Source organism: Lutra lutra, chromosome 9 (genome assembly GCF_902655055.1).
Source record: "Lutra lutra chromosome 9, mLutLut1.2, whole genome shotgun sequence".
Lineage (NCBI taxonomy): Eukaryota > Metazoa > Chordata > Mammalia > Carnivora > Mustelidae > Lutra > Lutra lutra.
Genome location: NC_062286.1, coordinates 32910044 through 32928618, shown reverse-complemented (window position 1 = coordinate 32928618; position 18575 = coordinate 32910044). Strand labels below are relative to the sequence as shown.

Sequence of the window (18575 nt, the reverse complement as noted above, 5' to 3'; positions counted from 1 at the left end):
CCCCACACTCAAAGTTTGCTGAGCTCCAGATGTGATTCTAATGGGCAGACAGTCCCTCCCAAAACACAAGCCCTGTTCATTCTCTGACTTAATAAAAGAACACATTGTCCTCTCTAGATCCATGCTTCTGAAACTTTCACATGCATAGCATCATCCTGGTATCTTGTTAATATATAGATACGATTTGGAAGGTCTGGCATGGCTCCTGACTTAATAAAAGTTCAGTTCATTCTCTGACTTAATAAAAGAACACATTGTCCTCTCTAGATCCATGCTTCTGAAACTTTCACATGCATAGCATCATCCTGGTATCTTGTTAATATATAGATACGATTTGGAGGGTCTGGCATGGCCCCTGAGATTCTGCAGTTCTAATAAGCACCCACCCCACCTCCGCATGAGACCAAAGCTACTGGTTGGTGGCTCAAAGTTTTCAGAATTGCCGAGTCCCTACATACTCATGGCACTTTTCAATTACTTCTGATAGGACCTCTGTCTCCTCAAGGATTCAACTTTTTAGGACAGCCATCATAAAATAGATGTGCTCCTCTCCTTTTAAAAATAGAGTTGAAATTCTATCATTGCTAATCTAAGCAGTCCTTGTTAACATAAAGATAAAACAATAAACCTTTATATTAATTTAAAATAATGATCCATATCCTTTAAAGTGATCATAAAAATACTGCACAGCTGAATGAATAAGGAACTTTGTGGGTTATATAATCGAAGGTATCAGTCTTTGGAGCCAGTTACAGGAGTCTCCCTTTGTGACCTTGGGAGTTATTTAACTTCTCTGAGTCATTGTTTCCTCTGTGAATGGTAAGTAGCAGAATTTCCTTCTAGGGCTGTTACGAAGACAGGTGAATTAAGAAATGTAAAGTGGGGGTGCCTGGGTGGCTCAGTGGGTTAAGCCTCTGCCTTCCGCTCAGGTCATGATCTCAGGTCCTGGGATCGAGACCTACATCGGGCTCTCTGCTCAGCGGGGAGCCTGCTATCTCAGGGTCCTGGGATCGAGACCTACATCGGGCTCTCTGCTCAACGGGGAGCCTGCTATCTCAGGGTCCTGGGATCGAGCCTCACATCAGGCTCTCTGCTCAGCGGGGAGTCTGCTTCCCCTTCTCTCTCTGCCTACTCTGTCAAATAAATAAATAAAATCTTAAAAAAAAAAGAAAGAAATGTAAAGTGCTTATAGGTCCAGTGATCTCTCAGTATGCCTAAAGTGAGTTTAATTTTTTTAATAATAATTTTTAAAACAGCCATTGCAGTATCTAAATATTTGAAATCCTCACTAAAATCTTTTGCATAGGGATTTAAAAGGAGAGTCTCTTCTCTTTTCAAACTCATCTTTTTCTCACTTCTCCTAATATCAAGGGCAGTCTTGAGAAGAAGAAACCACAGAAGGGCAAATTGAGACTGAAATAAAAAAGAGGTCCAGATTACTTTGGCTTACTGAGGAGAGGTCAGAATGTATTTTAAAGGTTTTTTTCCACCTCCACTAATAAAGCCCCACCTCCTTCTTTCCTTTTGCACCGTCTGTCTGAGTCACCACCAGACCTATGAACTCCTTGGTAGAATGTTGGAAGGTGTTCAGGTCTTTTGAGACCCATCAGATGAGAGAGAGAGACTTAGAAGTCAACTATAGATGTTGGTTTAGGATTACCAAAAGAAAAACACTGCAAAAAAAAAAAGGAACAACCTGCCTTTTTTCACTCAATAAACTGATCTTTCTTAATCAAATCCTTTTCTCCCCCTTAGAAATGGAACCAAGATGGATTTTCATAGAAACTTTAGCTACACTGAGAAATTATTTAGTGTTATAAGATTTGTAACTGCTTTGCTAGTTTCCAGAAAACATCATTTTTATAGTACACTATTCAACTTTAGAGAGATGTGTAAAAAAATCAGATGAAAAGCTCTCATTATCTTCTTCATAATTATGGTAGTTGAAAATTGCCTGACATCAGGTTTTCTATTTGTTTCTTAATGGGGCAGTAAGAGCATAAGAGTTGTCATTGGATGAAACGCTGTGTCTACCTGACTGTTCCAGTCTTGTTTGGATTAATTTGTCAATCTAAAGAAAGAAAACTTGGGGCACCTGGGTGGCTCAGTGGGTTAAAGCCTCTGCCTTCAGCTCAGGTCATGGTCCCAGGGTCCTGGGATTAAGCCCCACATCAGGCTCTCTGCTCAGCAGGGAGCCTGCTTCCTCCTCTTTCTCTCTGCCTGCCTCTCTGCCTACTTGTAATATGTGCCTGTCAAATAAATAAATAAATAAGTAAGTAAATAAATAAATCTTTAAAGAAAGAAAACTTGACTGCATCCCATTGGTAAAGAGAAAAGAAGAACAGCCAATGGCCTAGAATGTCCTTTCATAAACAAGCTTCCTATTAATCGTTTTGCTATGCAAGATCACTGAAATCAATTTATAATTTAATGATTTGTCCTGTCAGGCACACTACTGATGGTATTATTAATGATTTTGAAATACACCATTACGCAAATCCCATCTATTTTAGGGGTCTTAGTCAGGCACCTACAGAGGTACTGGTTTCTTTTTCTTCTTTGATTTTCCAGTGTCACAGTTATCAAATTCTGAAACATTTTCTAAGGATTATGATCTTAGTAAATAGTGGTAATCTAAAAATAAATTTCAGTGCTTATTTTATTCTACAAACAAACTACGTGGGGCTTCATGTATCTCACACTCATCAGCTACTCAGAGTATAGGAAATAAAGCTGTTAGGACAATAGAGGATTAAATTTGCCAAGAATAAGAAACAACGTTATTTGGTTGCTTCTATTTATTTCTGAATGAGTGGTCATGTTGCTCTTTGGGAATAAAACTAGAAGCTTTTTCTAAACAAAGCCTCACCCTATTAGCCAGGCTACACCAGCCATCTCTACTGTACTCTGTTTCTGCAATCTAATAAAACATGGGATGAGATGTAGGATGGGTTGGGAGTACTTGATGGAGAAAGAGAAGTAGAATGTTTCAAGGTAAGACAAGCAAGAGCATTGCAACATGGCATCCAACTTGGTGTACCCAATCATGAAGTGATAATGAACGTTGGGCCAAGAGGTCCAGAAGATGGTAGCATCTTAATGCCCATTAACCCTTTCCCATGCTTGGTCTTATAGCTGGTTCCTTTAGTAGAGCTACACAACTGCAGTTTGTGATGATAAGGCAGGAAGATAGAAATTAATATCTAAAATGAAGAAGGTTGATGACAAAAAGGATAAACATTTGGCAGAATTTTGTAGAATAAATTTGATTTCACTTATAACATCAAATTCAATTCTGAAATAAAGAATGCATGTATCATCATTTCTTATATCTTCTTGTACTTTCTCTAATAATTTATAACTTTTGGAGATTGGGGAATGATTAGATATCCTAGTGTAGTCAGGGTAGGCTGATTTGATATGTATATTTACACACACACACACACACACACACACACACAGATACACACACTAAGTAAATAGGTCCATTCCAGAGAATAGTTCCAGAAGTTAGACAGGAATTGTTCACTGTGTACATGAAGTTGGACTTTGTCACACCATTGGAAGTCTGTAAATATCTAACTTCTCTGAAAAAATGATTATTGCTTTAGTCATTTACAACTGCTCATCTGGCCTTAGTATTTCAGTCTTTGAGGACACAGCTGAGGTAGAAAAGAAAAAGCACTGTCATGAGCCCCAACTCCTTAGTAAAGAGAAATTAGATATGAGCATCATGTGGGGATATTTGTAAGCTGAGGAGCAGAGAGCTGGTTATGGGGCTCCAAAGGACCAGAACCAGTCATCTGATCTCATTTCCACACTGTTAACCCAAGAAAGCAAGACTAAAGCATTTAGCATTAGGGGCTAGGAAATTTAGAGAATTGTAGGAAACTTCTACCTTTCTTCTCCTTCATACTAGGAAAGAACACTGATGCTCTTTGGCATATGTGGGTAGAAATAAAACTTGGTGGTTTTGATCAATAATTTTAAAAAAGGGTGGTGGCACCTGGGTGACTCAGTGAGCTAGGTGTCCAACTCTGGATTTTGGCTCAGGTCATGATCTCAGGGTGGAGCCCACTTAAGATCCTCTTTTCCTCCCCTCTATCCCTTCCCACCCACCTCTACCTCTCTTCAAAAAAAAAGTTACAAACTAATTTCCTTCCAGAAGACCTAGAAAATTCCACCAAAACTAAACAATGTCCATGACTTTAAAACTATGCATCTGTTGTAAACTAATTGTTTCAAAAAACCTTAGTCAGAAATGTTCTTGGCCAGTATTACTGGAAAAAAATTTTTTCAAGGACAAACAAGGGTTTAGGGGGCTCTGAGTATGTGGTAATACAGGAAGTGATTAAGCCTTTATTAATTAGAAGGTAACATTAGATATATCTTCAGTCATCAGGTTTATGGGAAATTAAGATTTGCATAATATTTGCATTTGTCCTACAGTCTGCCAGTCACTCACAATCAGAGGACCCTAAAGCTAGAAGTGCTAACAGATGGATTATGGGAAAAATTCTTAACTGAATGCCTTAGTGTATGGGTGGAGTTTGAAAGTGGTATAAATGGTATATTTTGTCAAAGTTGAAACTCAGCTTTGGAGGGATGAGAATCAATATAGCATCATGACTCCCATCCCCCACCTTTCAAAACAGCTATTGGGAGGCCTCAGCTTCCATCTTTAGAAAGACAAATAAAACATGAACATTTTCTCCTTGTGACCTAGGTGGAAAATCTGACTAGCCTGAATAAGAGTTTGATTCTAGGACATTGGGTGGGGTAAGATAAAAGAGTTTGATTTTATTTGGTGATGGTCTTATACATTTATTACTTTAATAACAGTTTATTACAAAAATATTATGTTTGGAAATAGAGTAAAGAGAATGAAGTCCCCAAAAAAGGACCAATCAGCCTATCACTCACAGATAACCTCTGCTGATATTTTGATGTGTTTTACTTATTTGTTCTAAATGAATGAATTCCAGGGCACGGCTCAGACGATCCTACCGTTAAAGCATTTACCAAATAAATATATTTTTCTTTTCTTATTATTGTGATCTGTGTCCTGCTTTTCCTTCTGCTGGTGATGATAAACCTGTGAGTCCTGAGTGCCTAAAATCATCCCATGGCCTTGGGCAGGGGAGCTGTGCATTGGGTGACCTCTCCAATCTTTCAGAACTATCCCATACCCCTCCTGGAAGAACAGAGTCACAGTACAGAATTTTCTCAGTTGCCATTTGTCTGGAAGTGCAGCTTGTTAACCTTGCTTTCCTCTTCTCTATGTTCGTTCTCTTCTCTTTCCTCTTCCCCTTGTTCGTCAATTTCTATTCTTCTCTGTTTCAGCAAAACAATTTCAGTCAAGGTAATTGATGATGAGGAGTATGAGAAAAACAAGACCTTCTTCCTTGAGATTGGAGAGCCCCGCCTGGTGGAGATGAGTGAGAAGAAAGGTGGGGGAGCTGCTCCAGGGCTGAGCCCAACAGCTTCTGCTGGCCTGTGCCACCCTGGATGCCTGCACTCTTCAGACGTGGCTCACAACACACACATCCCTCCACCTATGTAACAGGGCATAGATCTCACCCTCCTGCCCCCAGGCCACAGCAGGCCCAGCCTGGGGCTCCATCAGCCAATTCTGACCACTCTGCACATGGCAGGTCTGAGCGACAAATTTTCAGGGCGGTCAACCCGGCCTCCATTTCCAGGAAGGACGAGGCTGATGCTGGCCACGCCAAAATGGAGGCCACGCTCTGATTTCTGGGTACTTTCTGCCAGCTCATAGAAGCAGGAAGCATTTGTGAAAGTGGCCGAGGAGACAACGTCACGGGGGCCCCCTGAGAGTAGCCGCCATGCCCTGTTACATACTTGTGAGGCCCATGTGTTGCCAGTTCTCCCTTCCATAACATCACGGTAACATGCAGCTTGGTGAACCCCTAGCATGAGCGTGTGACTCCAACCATTTGTTTTGCCTTTGTCTTGTGTTCCCACAGGAAGATCATTACCATTAGAATATTTGACCGTGAGGAATATGAGAAAGAGTGCAGTTTCTCCCTTGTGCTTGAGGAACCAAAATGGATAAGAAGAGGAATGAAAGGTGTGAGAGTATACAAAGACATACCAGCGAGAAATTGTACTCTTCTCTCTCCGTGTCTCCTACTCTCACACTTAACTCTCTCCTCTTCCTCGGCTCCAAGTACTACTATCCTTTGTTTCCTTTGAAGCTTTAACAGTTTTATCTCCCTTCCCTGATTCACAAATGCACCAAACAGAGCCCATTCTCTTCAGGAAATGCCCCACTAACTTTGAGAGCAGACTGAAGAAAGACTAGAAGAGATTTCTATAATTCAGAAGGGAGGATCTAAAAGCATGATTTCTGTGTTCAGGTATTTATGACTCAGGGATCGTTCTCGAATGTACTCCCCACTGCTAAATCTCCCCTTGAACGTACGTGATAAAGACAACTTAATACCCACTAGTCCTGACAGATGAGTCCAATGGTAACTAATAGGAACTTTCGGAAGAATTCAGTAATTAGGCTTCTTCAGACAGCCCAGTTTTCCAAAAATATATATTTAATAAGAACCAAGGTCCTTGAAGAGTAGCGTTATCCACGTTCTAGTGTTCATCTTGGCCTGAGATTTTTAATATCGTCAAAAACGACATTTAAAAGGGACGAGATGTAGGAAACTATAGTCATACAAATTTCCTTTAGTAGGAAGGATATGGTCCTTCAGGAAGAATTTGACCCTTGCTTACGGCCTAGCCAGCTTTATGCTCAGAAATGTTTTGATGCTTATAGAATCGACAAATTTCTAACATATGTAGTAAATAAATAAATAAATAAATAAATAAATGAACAGCAGTATCCTCATAGCTAGATTTTTTTTTTTTGAGTTGCACTCACATATTTTTGGAAAATATTTGAACAAAGAAGCCAATTTCTTTGTCCTCTTTGATTTTATTTCTATTTTCTATGGCCTACTTTTGATAAGGAAGGACAGGAATTTTATACCACCCTCAAAGATAATTTTTTATTCTGAATTATTACAAGTGCTTCCTACAATTATCCTCTAGTAGTGGCCATTTTAAAGAGATTGTATAGTTATACATGTAAAATGAGTTTACTACACATTAAAAGCTCTTACTCATTTCAACCAAACAATTGATGACTAGCATAGAAGATGATCAAATGGACCACTTCATAAGAAATTTATACTTTTACACATAAGGAAAAATATCGAATATATAGCACTAATTCCTATATAGACCCAACATTTGGAGGAATTTAATCTCACATTTGTAAGAACTCAGTGACTTCAGAGTCTATCAGAAAAAAGAAAGGAAAAAAAGTGTATGTCCCTGACCTAGTCATGTCCCAAGTGGTACCAGGAGCCATTTGGAATGATGGAGAATGGAGCACTGGGGACCCATTTTAATGTGGCCTATTTAATATGCTTCATAGGCAGTAGGCAGAAGGAAAGACACTAGAAAACAGAGCTGATTTCTTACAAAGATGGGATCAAAAATGCCTCATTAGCATACAGGAAAAAAAGCACTTACTTCTAAATGTATTCCTCCAAAACACTGTCTTCTATCTAAAGGAAGAGCATCTTGGATACAGCTCTTTCAATTGTCGTTTTAGTAAAATATGCCCTCATGTAAAAGCAAATTAAAATTCCTTGATAGCACTATCTGGTTTCACACCCTCCAAGTGGATTCTTGTCACTATAAATAAAATTACTGACTTGTTTTAGAAAGTATCCTCTAATGCCACTAGCCGTTAGCAGAGAAATGGGGCTGAAAACATAATTGTAGCATTCCCCACCGCTCCTAAAGAAATTTATATAATATGTTTAGCTAGGGAGCTTCCAACAAAATAAAGTGCTGTGGTATAGTCTGGGTAAAGCACATAACCTGGAAATCAGATTACAGATACGATGCCCCCTCCCCACCACCTGCCTTGTCAATTCCCACAAGAAATATTATGATTGCCCAGTTATAACACGCAGAAGTCATAGAGAAGGACACACAAATAAATGCTCATTTCTGGCATTCAGGTTTTGAGAATTTAAAAAACATAAGCGTCCCTTCAATGGCCAAGAACTACCATGCAAATAGAACCTTCAGGGAGAGCTTTACCTTGGGCCAAAGTCATCTTCAGGAAGGGCAGCCAGATTGGAATTTCCTAAGATGTTTCATCTGTTTTCATTGAAGGAAAGGTATAACACCTGAAATTCTGCATCATTTAAGAATTCAGTGGAATTAAAAAAAAAAAAAAGAATTCAGTGGAACTCAGTGACTTCGTAGCTCCTGGGCAATATTTACTGAGGAAGACTTACTCAAATGAAGTTAACAACAACTTCATAAAACGTTTCTACTCTCTTTGGTAAACTAGATATCTATATTATATAAGAATAGTCAGTAGAAATGTTTTATTAAATGCCAAGAAATAACAGCTAAGGGGAATTGTATTCGTATCTAATCAGTCACACACATTTGCAAAAAATTCGTGTTGGGATTGTTTATTGGAAAATATTCCCAGTGCTGCATTTCCCTGGGAAGCACCCTAGTTAGCGGTGGCTTCCTACCCACTGGAATCAGATCTGCCTGGATTTCTTTCTGCTGATATTCCTCTTACTTTCATTATTCATCTGGTCTCTTATTCTGTGTTGTCTTTGTCTGTTTCCTTCACAGCCCTGTTATTGAATGAGCTTGGTAAGCATTTCATTTCTTCCATTTCCTTTCCATTTCTCTAGGTGATTTTCCATGAATGTCAGGTGATACAGTAGCTTTCTGACTTTTATATCTATTGATTGACTGGCAAGACTGTTGTCTAGGGCCATTGGCCTCATTTTTGTGTAGGTTAGACAGTTAATATTCCATTTTTAGTTTAGTACAATCTCTTTAAAGACCAGTGATTGTTTAGGTATGCACGAGAATTAAATCTGTGCACTAAGTCCCATAATCTTAAAAGAATGAGTAGTAATTAAATCGTGAATGGATGTTTTCAGATTTTTCTTAATTATAAATATAGTTTGGCAAGATGTTGTATCTTGGATGGGTGGCCAGGCAGTCCGATATCACTGGTATTTGTTATTTAGAATATAAATTAAATAAATTGTAACATTTATTCTTTTTTTTTTCTTTTTTAGGTGGCTTCACAATAACAGGTATGAATTTTTAAAGCTAATGACATTGAATTTTTTTTTTTTTTGCTGTCTTCGCCATATGTTGTTTACATTTTTAAAAATCGTTTCTCATTTTTATTTGCTTTGAATGAAGGGAAGTACCTGTATGGTAAGACAGATTTTTTTTTTTAATGTTTTTCATTTTCCCCCAAACACCCTGGAAAATCCAACCCAAACCACATTTTATGTAACCTGTGTTAACGTTTAGCTGTGGCACATGGTGTGCTCTTGCTGATTTTACACACTTAACATTGTGCACATTAACAATGTGTGTGTCGTGTTGAGTACAAGCAAATTCGTATGGAGAACCTGTAACTGTTCACATTTTGATACTGGTTGATATGAAAATGTTCACATAGCACTGATGGTGTGCCATGCATTCTGCCAGATGGTGCAGGGTACCAGATTAGATTAGATAGTCACTGGCCTCGAGGACACGTGGGGATGGACATCCAGGACCAGGCTTGGGCTCCTAATGCTACGTGATGCCCTGTGAGCAGAGGACAGAGCAGTCCCTTCCCCTCATCCCATGACATCAGTCTGAGCCCCTCTTTGAGGATTTTAGTTTGAGTGTTATTAACATGACCCCTAGAAGTGCATTACACAGTGCTCTATACGGACCCAAAGTGCCACTCTAAGAGTTTAAAACTCTTACATTCCAACTGGCGTCCAGCCTGTGTTGGTCACATTACTTAACACAATTCTAAAGCTGTTTTCCCATGTACAGAAGGAAGAAGGGGTCCCCTTCCAGTATCCTCCCTTTTGACTCCAAGTATATTCCCCCCCACCCTTTCAGAATCATCTAGGCAGAGTTAGAGAGAGACAGAGAAATATCAAGTGGTCGGTGTGATGTGTCTGAAACTGCTGGTTGAAGATGTCTCCAAGGGCATCCTACCGGCCACAGCATTTGCCAATATATTGTGCAGATAACACTACTGTCATTATTTTTTTCTGCAATCAGCTGAACCAAAACATTTGAAGAAGGAAATATTCCTCAAAATTCCAATTTTGCTCAATCCTGTAGTAGGGGAGTTGGGGATTAATTAAACCACTGTTCTTGTAAACTTGCGATCAGGTGGTTCCAACTAGATTCTGTCCAAAGTAGAACTTTCTGAAAATGAGCAGTTTCACAGGGGCTCTTGGCTCCTCACTGCTTCTCTCCAGACACGGCATCTAATGACAGAACGATCCACAGACTCTCAGAGACACAGAAATTGCAAAGGATAAAAATGTTAAACAGAACAAGTCCTCATAGAGGATTTTTAAAATCTGAGCCATCCAAAGCTCTCCCAGGTCAAGTCTCCCTGACTGTGCGCTGCTGAAGATGCTATTTTTGAATCCAGTGCAGGAATTTCCATTTATTTTTTAAAAATTTATCTTCTTTTTCTCAACCCGTCATTTGAACTCACTGAAGTCTTGGAAATACACTGTTCCTGTCACCCAATAAGTTGGTTAACTTTGTGAGATTTGAGGACTGTGGAAATTGGGGAAGGCAGCCTTCATGGCTTCTGAAATATTAGAAAGAAGAAAGCCAACTGTTGTAGAAATATCGTAGTCTCTAACAGCACCTTCAGCCTTATGCAGCCTGATAATGAGATTTTCACCAAAAACCTTGGGCTATAGAATGCCTTGTTAAAATGCACTGATATATTTAGATATTTTCCTATTTTTCCTATTGAGTATGTCAGGATTTTGCTTTGATGGCCTTTCTTCCATATTATCACTTGAAGCATCTTCCCTTTTAAGTATCTAGGTAATAACAGAATCCTAGTTTTCTTTTCTCAGAAATTGTTCCTATCGTGTTCTAGAATATCTGTCCGGTAATGCCCAACATTTCCTGCCTCGGACACATCTTGCCTTCAAGAGAACAGAATCCCTTCTTCCAAAGAGTTCTATCATTTCATGTACTTATTTCATTAAGTTCTTCCTTATGGCTTCAATTTGATATTATAGTTTTTCTATGGTTACCACCTCTTCCCAACCCTTGAAATTGATAGTTAGAATAAGACAATGTTCCAGAAGCTCTCTGGGAATCTCTACCTTGGCCTGTTCTTCTCAGTGTATATCACCCTTCTTCTCCCAATCCAGGTCAGAATGCCTGAGATCCACTCTCTATAGATGCCCTGGGGAAGGTTCTAGAACTGGGGTCTACACAATGAAAAGCAGCACTAAGTCGAAAGAACTTTTCTTTGAAGTCAATTTGAGGCTTTGAAGTCACGGCTTTGAGATGCAGGGGCAATAGAGAAGAATTAATCTAGCCCTCAGACTCTGCCTGCGGTTTTATGTGGTCTTGTGCAGCTGAGTGTGAAAATCTAAATTTGAAGCAGGATATATGGAAATTGAAAAAGTCATTTGGTCCACAGCCCAATATATTTCAGAGATTTCATTAGTGGTGGACATTAAGTACTGGAGGTGATTCTGGAATTTACAAATCTTTACATGTTGCTCCTAGACCTTGCCTCATTGAAAGGCCCTTGTTGGAACCTATGATCTCATTGTCCCTTCACCTTTTTGGCATATAACATGATAACCCCCTATACATTATAGCTTATCAGAGTTTGTGAAGCATTTCATATTCATTATCTCATTTAATCTTCAGCCTTATGGGTTAAGATTTTATTGTTCTCACTTATAGGGAGGAAATGAAGGTTGGATGTGATTGATCAGTCCACCCCAAATCACCCATCCGGGATTCAGATCCTGACCCCTTGACTTTAAGTCCACAGCCATTTGATGAGTGTCCTAACCCCAGCACTTTCATCTCCTCCCTTTCAATCTCTTTATTCCTACGTTCATTTTAACCCCTTGGCAGTCCAAAGCCCAGATGCTTCACAAATGCCATCAGTGTGTATTCTGGTCAAATGAAAAATGAGGGGGACCCCAGAAGGGGGAAACTAGAGCACATTAATTTGAGTTGTTTAATAAAACTAAGTATTCTGGTTCAATTTGGAAAGAAGAGAGGCACATCTGATTCCCCAAACAGCCATAGAGTTATATATCAAAAGTCAATATACTTCCTTAAAAGTTTCTTTCCCAATTATAATATGCTCACCATATAATAGACTTGACAAGGTACATGGCTTTTTAAGAAAACCAAAGTATGAAAATTTAAAACACTTTAATCCCTCCAGTACCTATGGCAGAGGAACAAACCCCCTTCAACTTTAGCTTCATTTACAATTGAGGAAACTGAGTCTCAGAGAAGTGAAATGCTCTACCCAAATTCAGATGGCAAGAATTTGACGGAGTTGGCACCAAGTCCCAACCTCACGATTTTCAGATATGTTGAAGGTAGCTCCTTGGTAGAAGCCAACAGCAGGTGGATTTGGCAGTCAACTGAACCAGAAGTTTAATGGAAACCCTAGGCCTTGGTAACCCAACAGTTGCTATGATGATGACATACCCTTGCAAAGCCTACCAGCGTAAGAAACTTCCCCATTCAGATGCTCAGGAAACAAATAAGCATGTTCCCAGATGCTATGTTACTCAACCCTCAACAATCCTGTAATATGGATGGAGCAGGGGCTACTATCCCCATTTACATGTGGGGAAACTGGGTAAGTGGCCTGCTCAAGGCTATGTAATTGGCACCCGTAGGCTTCAAAACCAGGTTACCTGTCATCACACCGAGTGCTTTCCATTGTTTCATGAGGCCTCTGGAAGCAGTAACTTGAAGGACAAGGACACTCCACTTCAGGTGGCTGCAGGAACCTAGCTGCAGGAGTGTGTAGTTCACTCACATGACCTGGTTTGGCTCATAGCACATTTGACCCATTTATTTGCTCACTTTTGTGGCCTCCATTGGAGTGGCCTCTATCCACTCAGCCCCCAAACTAACACTGCTTGTGATGTGTGCATCTGAGTGTGATGTTTAGCTGACTAATTCCACAGAGCTCTGGCAACAAACCAATACCATCCATTCTGCTGATTTTCTGCCTGTCCTTTTCACTAGGCCAACCTGTCTTCCGGAAAGTTCATGCTAGAGAACATCCGATTCCCTCTACTGTAATCACCATTGCAGGTACTCATTGCATCGTGGTCCTTGAAAACCACAGTTTACTAGCTTGAAGCTAACTATCTTCAAGTGTTTTTTAAGTCTTTAGACATTAAGGTAGCAGACTTTGGCCCCTGTCCCTACTAGAATGTTGCTAAATAATGCAGTGGCTTCACTGACGTTCCGAATATGGTGGGTCGGCCACAAAACACAAGCTTATCCACGCAGGATGGGAGGCCTGGTAGAGGGAGCACCATGGGCCTGCAGAGGAGATTGGACACCATGACCTCTCCCTTTCACGTCTCAATATATTCCAGATTTCTTGCAAATCTGGCTTCTCACACATGGGCCTTTCATTCTAAGTATAATGAAGTTTCTTTAAAAGCAAGTTGTATTTCTTTGCAGAACTTCCCTTTCTGGCCTCCAGGCAATATGTTAGCCACATATGCATGGATGATAGTACATCTGTGGGGGTTCTTCAGAGGGAACATTGCCAAGGTGACCAGAGGATCCCACAACCATCCCACATCTACTGTAAGCTTAGAGCCGGGCATCATCTCCAAGGATGACGACAGGGATATTCAATCCTCAGTCATCCCCATCACCGTCACTGGCTGTGGTGGTAGAAACACTTCTCCACTCCTCATCCTCATGTCCCACTTCCCTACTTGATAATCATGATACCCAGACCTGACTGCAGACTTGTTCCAGAATATTCCTAGTGGAAATTAATAAACCAGTCTCCTTAGGCTCTAACCAGAGAGGCCAGTCAGGAGCTGAAAACTGTTAAGAGGTCTCTACTCTCAGACTTGTTAGTGCAGATCTGAGTGAAGGATTAAAATAACCTTGAACGACTGTCCCACTGCTGGCCTTGTACCCCTTTCCAAATTTGACATTGTTGGTTAAGATTAAAGATTGCCAGGACGTGAGAGAACAGCAACAGTAGCTCCTGAGGTGCAGATCTGCATGTGGGTTGTTCTGTTTTCTAATAGGGATTCTCCCTCTGAGCCCTTCACCTCTCACGGTGCTGTTGCTTCAAAAAGTAGCCGAGCCAGAAAGCTTAAGTGGCCACTTTTTCAGACAACCCACGTATCTGTTAGCTTCTGTGATTTGTCATTTGCAAAATCAATTACTGAAAAGAAGGGAAGTCCTCTACTGTTGGTTTTATCACGGGCTGGTTTTATGTCCTGTCAATACAGATTTTAAGAGTGGGTATGAATTATCCAGTGGTCTTTAGGTTGTGCTGGTTAGTGGAGACCCTGATGTTCTGTGATTAATTATCAACTTCTCAGTTTAATATGGTGAATTCAAAAAAGCATACATGGAGAGACAGAGAGAGAGAATGAATTTTCTGTCTGAGAAGCAAAATGAAAACCACAACATGTGGTCAATTGGACATAACTAAGGAGGTGAAACTGACTTGGCCAGAGTGAAATGAAATGGACGGCACTTGATCCAATATTCAAAGTGAAAAGGAAACAAAACAAAAACAAGAAACAAAATAAAACAAAGTAAAAAAGAAACAAACATAATAGATGATCCAAAGGGGAAAAAATGGTGTCAAAGTACTTCCCCAATTAATAAAAGATATCTAAAGAGAGGACACTTTTTTAAAACACAGCCCCAGCTCTATTCTTTGCCAGGACCAAAAATCTACACTGTAGATCGTAATTTATCAGGATCATCGTAGAGCAACAATAGGATTTATCCAGTTGTCTCCTCTCCATTACCTGTAATTCTCTCTTAAATGCTCGTGACATTTACTAAGTGAAAACAGCCCTGACACCTCCATGACATTATGCCTTTGTGCTTTGACTTCTGTCCACATGGAATGCCCCCTCTTACTATACTACCTCCTACCCAACCTTAGCACCACCTTTCCCTGGCAAGCTTCTCTGGAGGCTTCAATGCCAATTTCAAGTACTTTTTCTTTCCTGAAGCCTTCCCTGACTCCCGTAGGCAGAGCAAGCTGCTTCCCCTCCCTGTTCCCTCAGCCCTCACCTTGCTGCACTACAAGTTGTCCCATCTCTATGCCTCACTTCCCGTGTGAACAATGAATAAAGGATCTTTATACACATAGAGCATATGTCGTGAACTAGTTACAGACACAATGGCACCAAACTAAGCATTTCTTCCTGATCAGAAGGATTGAGAGGTGGTTAAAACAGGAATAACCTTTTTAATCACTGTGATTTGATTTCATTTACTACCACGTCCATTTATCTAACACCATGTTCCAAATAATTTCATTTTGTGAAATGGGGCATTAAACAATGCTACCATATCACCTTTCTTTTGTAATTTCCCCAGTTTTCTACCCAAATTGCCTTGAGCCCCATTTAAGGCAACTTACCATTTGTAAGTAAACTACAGAAAAGGAAGCCATAATAAATATTCTCTCCCAGGGGCTTTGCAATTCAAATAATAAACCCAGTTGTTCTGGGGGGGAAAAAGTTCATTTGATGTAAGTCTCTAAGACACCCATGTTCAGCCAAGGTTTTGAACAAAGACACTCAAATATGACCTGCTGCTAAGAAACTACCAATAACCTTAACCTGGGTTCAAGGATCAGAAAGCCATGAGAATCACAGTGTGATTGATTTGAGCACTGGGTGGATTAGACATCACATACCTCAGCCTCCCACTTCCAATGGCTACACACACATAATTTCAAGGACAAATCCTGTGGACACAAGTTGGAACCCTTTGCCCTCTCTTGGGTCATAACTTCCCAAACCTACTATAAAACACATTACTACTTGTACAGTTAAAATTAACTTCCTGGCACCTCTCCTTTGCCTTTGCTAAATTTTAGCAGTTTCTGGCCAGTCTGAAATGACTTATTTTTAGTCTTCATCTAATTTCATTGGGGCCCTGTAAAAACTGGGGATAGAAAAGCAGATTCTAAAATATTCCTTTAGGAAGAAACTATTGAATCCATGCTAACAAATTAATTAATACACTACATTCTGCTTCTCCCTTGGGTTGGTTTTGACACTTGGTATACAAAATGCTAGCAGTATTCCTAGCCCATCTGCTCCGGGCCCCGACCATGAACAACTAGCCTAGGAACCAGTTCTCTACAAAATTTGCTAGAGCATCAAATGGAACCACCACCATAGGGTCCTTAGCAGAGGGAAACCATGTCTTTGGAGGGGATGGGAGGTGTGGACTCCTACAGAGCTGATGCCTAAATGTTAAATGCAAGAAGAGTGGGCTAGAAGTCTCTCCCTTTCTCATGTTTTCATCAGTCAACAGAGTCCTACTGTAGGCAGTTTGCCTGGAAAGTTCTAGAAGCAAAGACATCAGGGCTGAGGTCTTTCCATACCACCCATACTTCCTTGAGCTGAAGTACATTTGACTTGACTCTAAGGGGAAGTAGTCTGTCTTGTTCCAGCATCCTGGGCCTGAAGGATAAGGAGGTAGAGTGATTATAGGAACAACATTTACCCTTCACATGTGCATGGCCTTTTCAGTCTGGAATTTATCCTAATGACCTTCACACAGAGAGGAGCCAACTGTGAGCTTCCCCTCATTAATGGACTCTCAAGTCCATTAACATTTTCTTAACACTCACTGGCCTCTCCTGCAGTGTCAGCTACATGGTGGTTCTGGAAATAATCACGCTCACATGGTGAGTAGTATTAACTCCCAAAGGCCTCACCTCTGCCCTCCCTGTTTACTTGAAGATGAACGTAGTCAAGGTCTTCCTAGCAAATTTGAACTTTCCACCAGAGAGAGGAAGCACTAGAGCACAGACATCTTAGTGAAATGGAATGGATGTTTTGCTTCTTAACTTGCAACAGAGGCTCTGGCTATCATCAGAATTTCCCTTCCACCAACTCAACTCGTTGGCCCTGGGGGATTTTCTGTTGCCTCTAGAAAGTGGAGAGGAGGAGGCCAGAGTCCTCCATTCCTTGTGTCACTTTTCATAGTGGCTCCTTGAGTGACCTGCTAAAGGAATGTGTCCAAACAGCCAGATGAACCAGCATCACAGGGGACGGCTAGATGACGTCCTCAACATAGACAATGTGCAGGCAGAGACTTTCTCAGTGACACACGTCTATGCGTGATTTTCCTGATCAGCACTTTGGCTTTTGCTCGGGTTGTGGATCACCCTCTCCACTTGCTGTCAACAAGCACGACAGTGACGTGCTGCGTGGCCTGCCCCGACCCTCAATCCAATTCTCCCCTCGACTGATGATCTTGCCAAGGGACTTTAAGTGGGCCATCAGGGCTTCCTTCCTTCTTGGTTTTCTTGTAGCAGAACCCAGGGATATCCAAAGAGGATTGAGCACACTGCTGACTTTCATACCCTTCCCTTTCACAGAGGAATGTGATGACAAGCAACCGCTGACCAGCAAAGAGGAAGAGGAGAGGCGCATTGCAGAAATGGGGCGTCCCATTCTGGGGGAACACACCAAGCTGGAAGTGATCATTGAAGAATCCTATGAATTCAAGGTATGCTTGCCAACACTGCCCACGGGGGAGGCCAGGCCCATCTTGGAACCAAGAGTATGCATAATGTTAGCAAGTTCCAGAATCGGCTTATTAACTAAGAAGCTTTTCAGAGAAGAGCTGGAATTGGAAAGTTGGTAGGGAACCAAGAGGTCCTGCGAACCAAACTGTATCAGGGGGTGGCATCTGTCCCTGCACAGGGGTTCCCCAAAAGGAGGATGTTGTCTGCGGGGATAGCAAGGAGGAAGCAAACAGGAATTGCAAGAGATTGTTCTGTGTGGAAGGAACCGGGCTCTACTTAAAGAAGCAAATAAATTCATCAGAAGCAGAGCATTCACACTGCTGACAATTAGGAGGATTTTGTTCTGGAGAGGGGATGGTAAGCTCTCCCTATAACACACCCAGCCCACTGGGACAAATTCTCATTTATAGTTAGTCCTCCTCTTCAGATCCTAGGATCGATAAGCACAATCAACCTACCAAAGGTATACAGTGCCTATAAACAGAGCGTTTACAGTTGAGCTGATAAAATTGGATTCCTGGTTCTCTCGATGATGAAAGTCGTTTTTTGGACATCAAGCAGTTGGGCCTTAGGGTGATGAGCTTAGCATTTTGAAGTTAACTTCCCACCCATCTTAGCTGCTCCCTGTGCTCCCTATCCCACCTTCATCCCACCTCACCCACGCAGCCCTGACATCTGACCCCAAGAGAGCCACACTTGACTTTGTAGTGGGACATGAAAAGGAACATCATTCTCTGGTTTTTAAGAACCACAAACCCAGATGGCAGATGTATTTTCCCCACTTATTTTTCAAAAACAGACTCTGCTTCTCTTTGCAAAACCAGAATGAGGATCCCAGAAGAGAGAAGCGGGCCAGGGACTTGGAAGCCTCGGTATTTTATCTGAGATGTTTCAGAACAGTGGCCTCTTCCTTTAG

At 41.0% G+C, this 18575-nt stretch overlaps 1 protein-coding gene across 1 annotated transcript in view; it reads left to right on the top strand.

The window, feature by feature from the left end:
- Positions 1–18575, top strand: part of SLC8A1 (solute carrier family 8 member A1) — a 328009-nt gene that overhangs the window by 255988 nt on the left and 53446 nt on the right. The window contains 6 exon segments of the mRNA XM_047745926.1: positions 5344–5450; positions 8692–8712; positions 9150–9167; positions 9280–9294; positions 13138–13206; positions 17510–17640. Coding sequence (XP_047601882.1) covers positions 5344–5450; positions 8692–8712; positions 9150–9167; positions 9280–9294; positions 13138–13206; positions 17510–17640 — 361 coding nt within the window.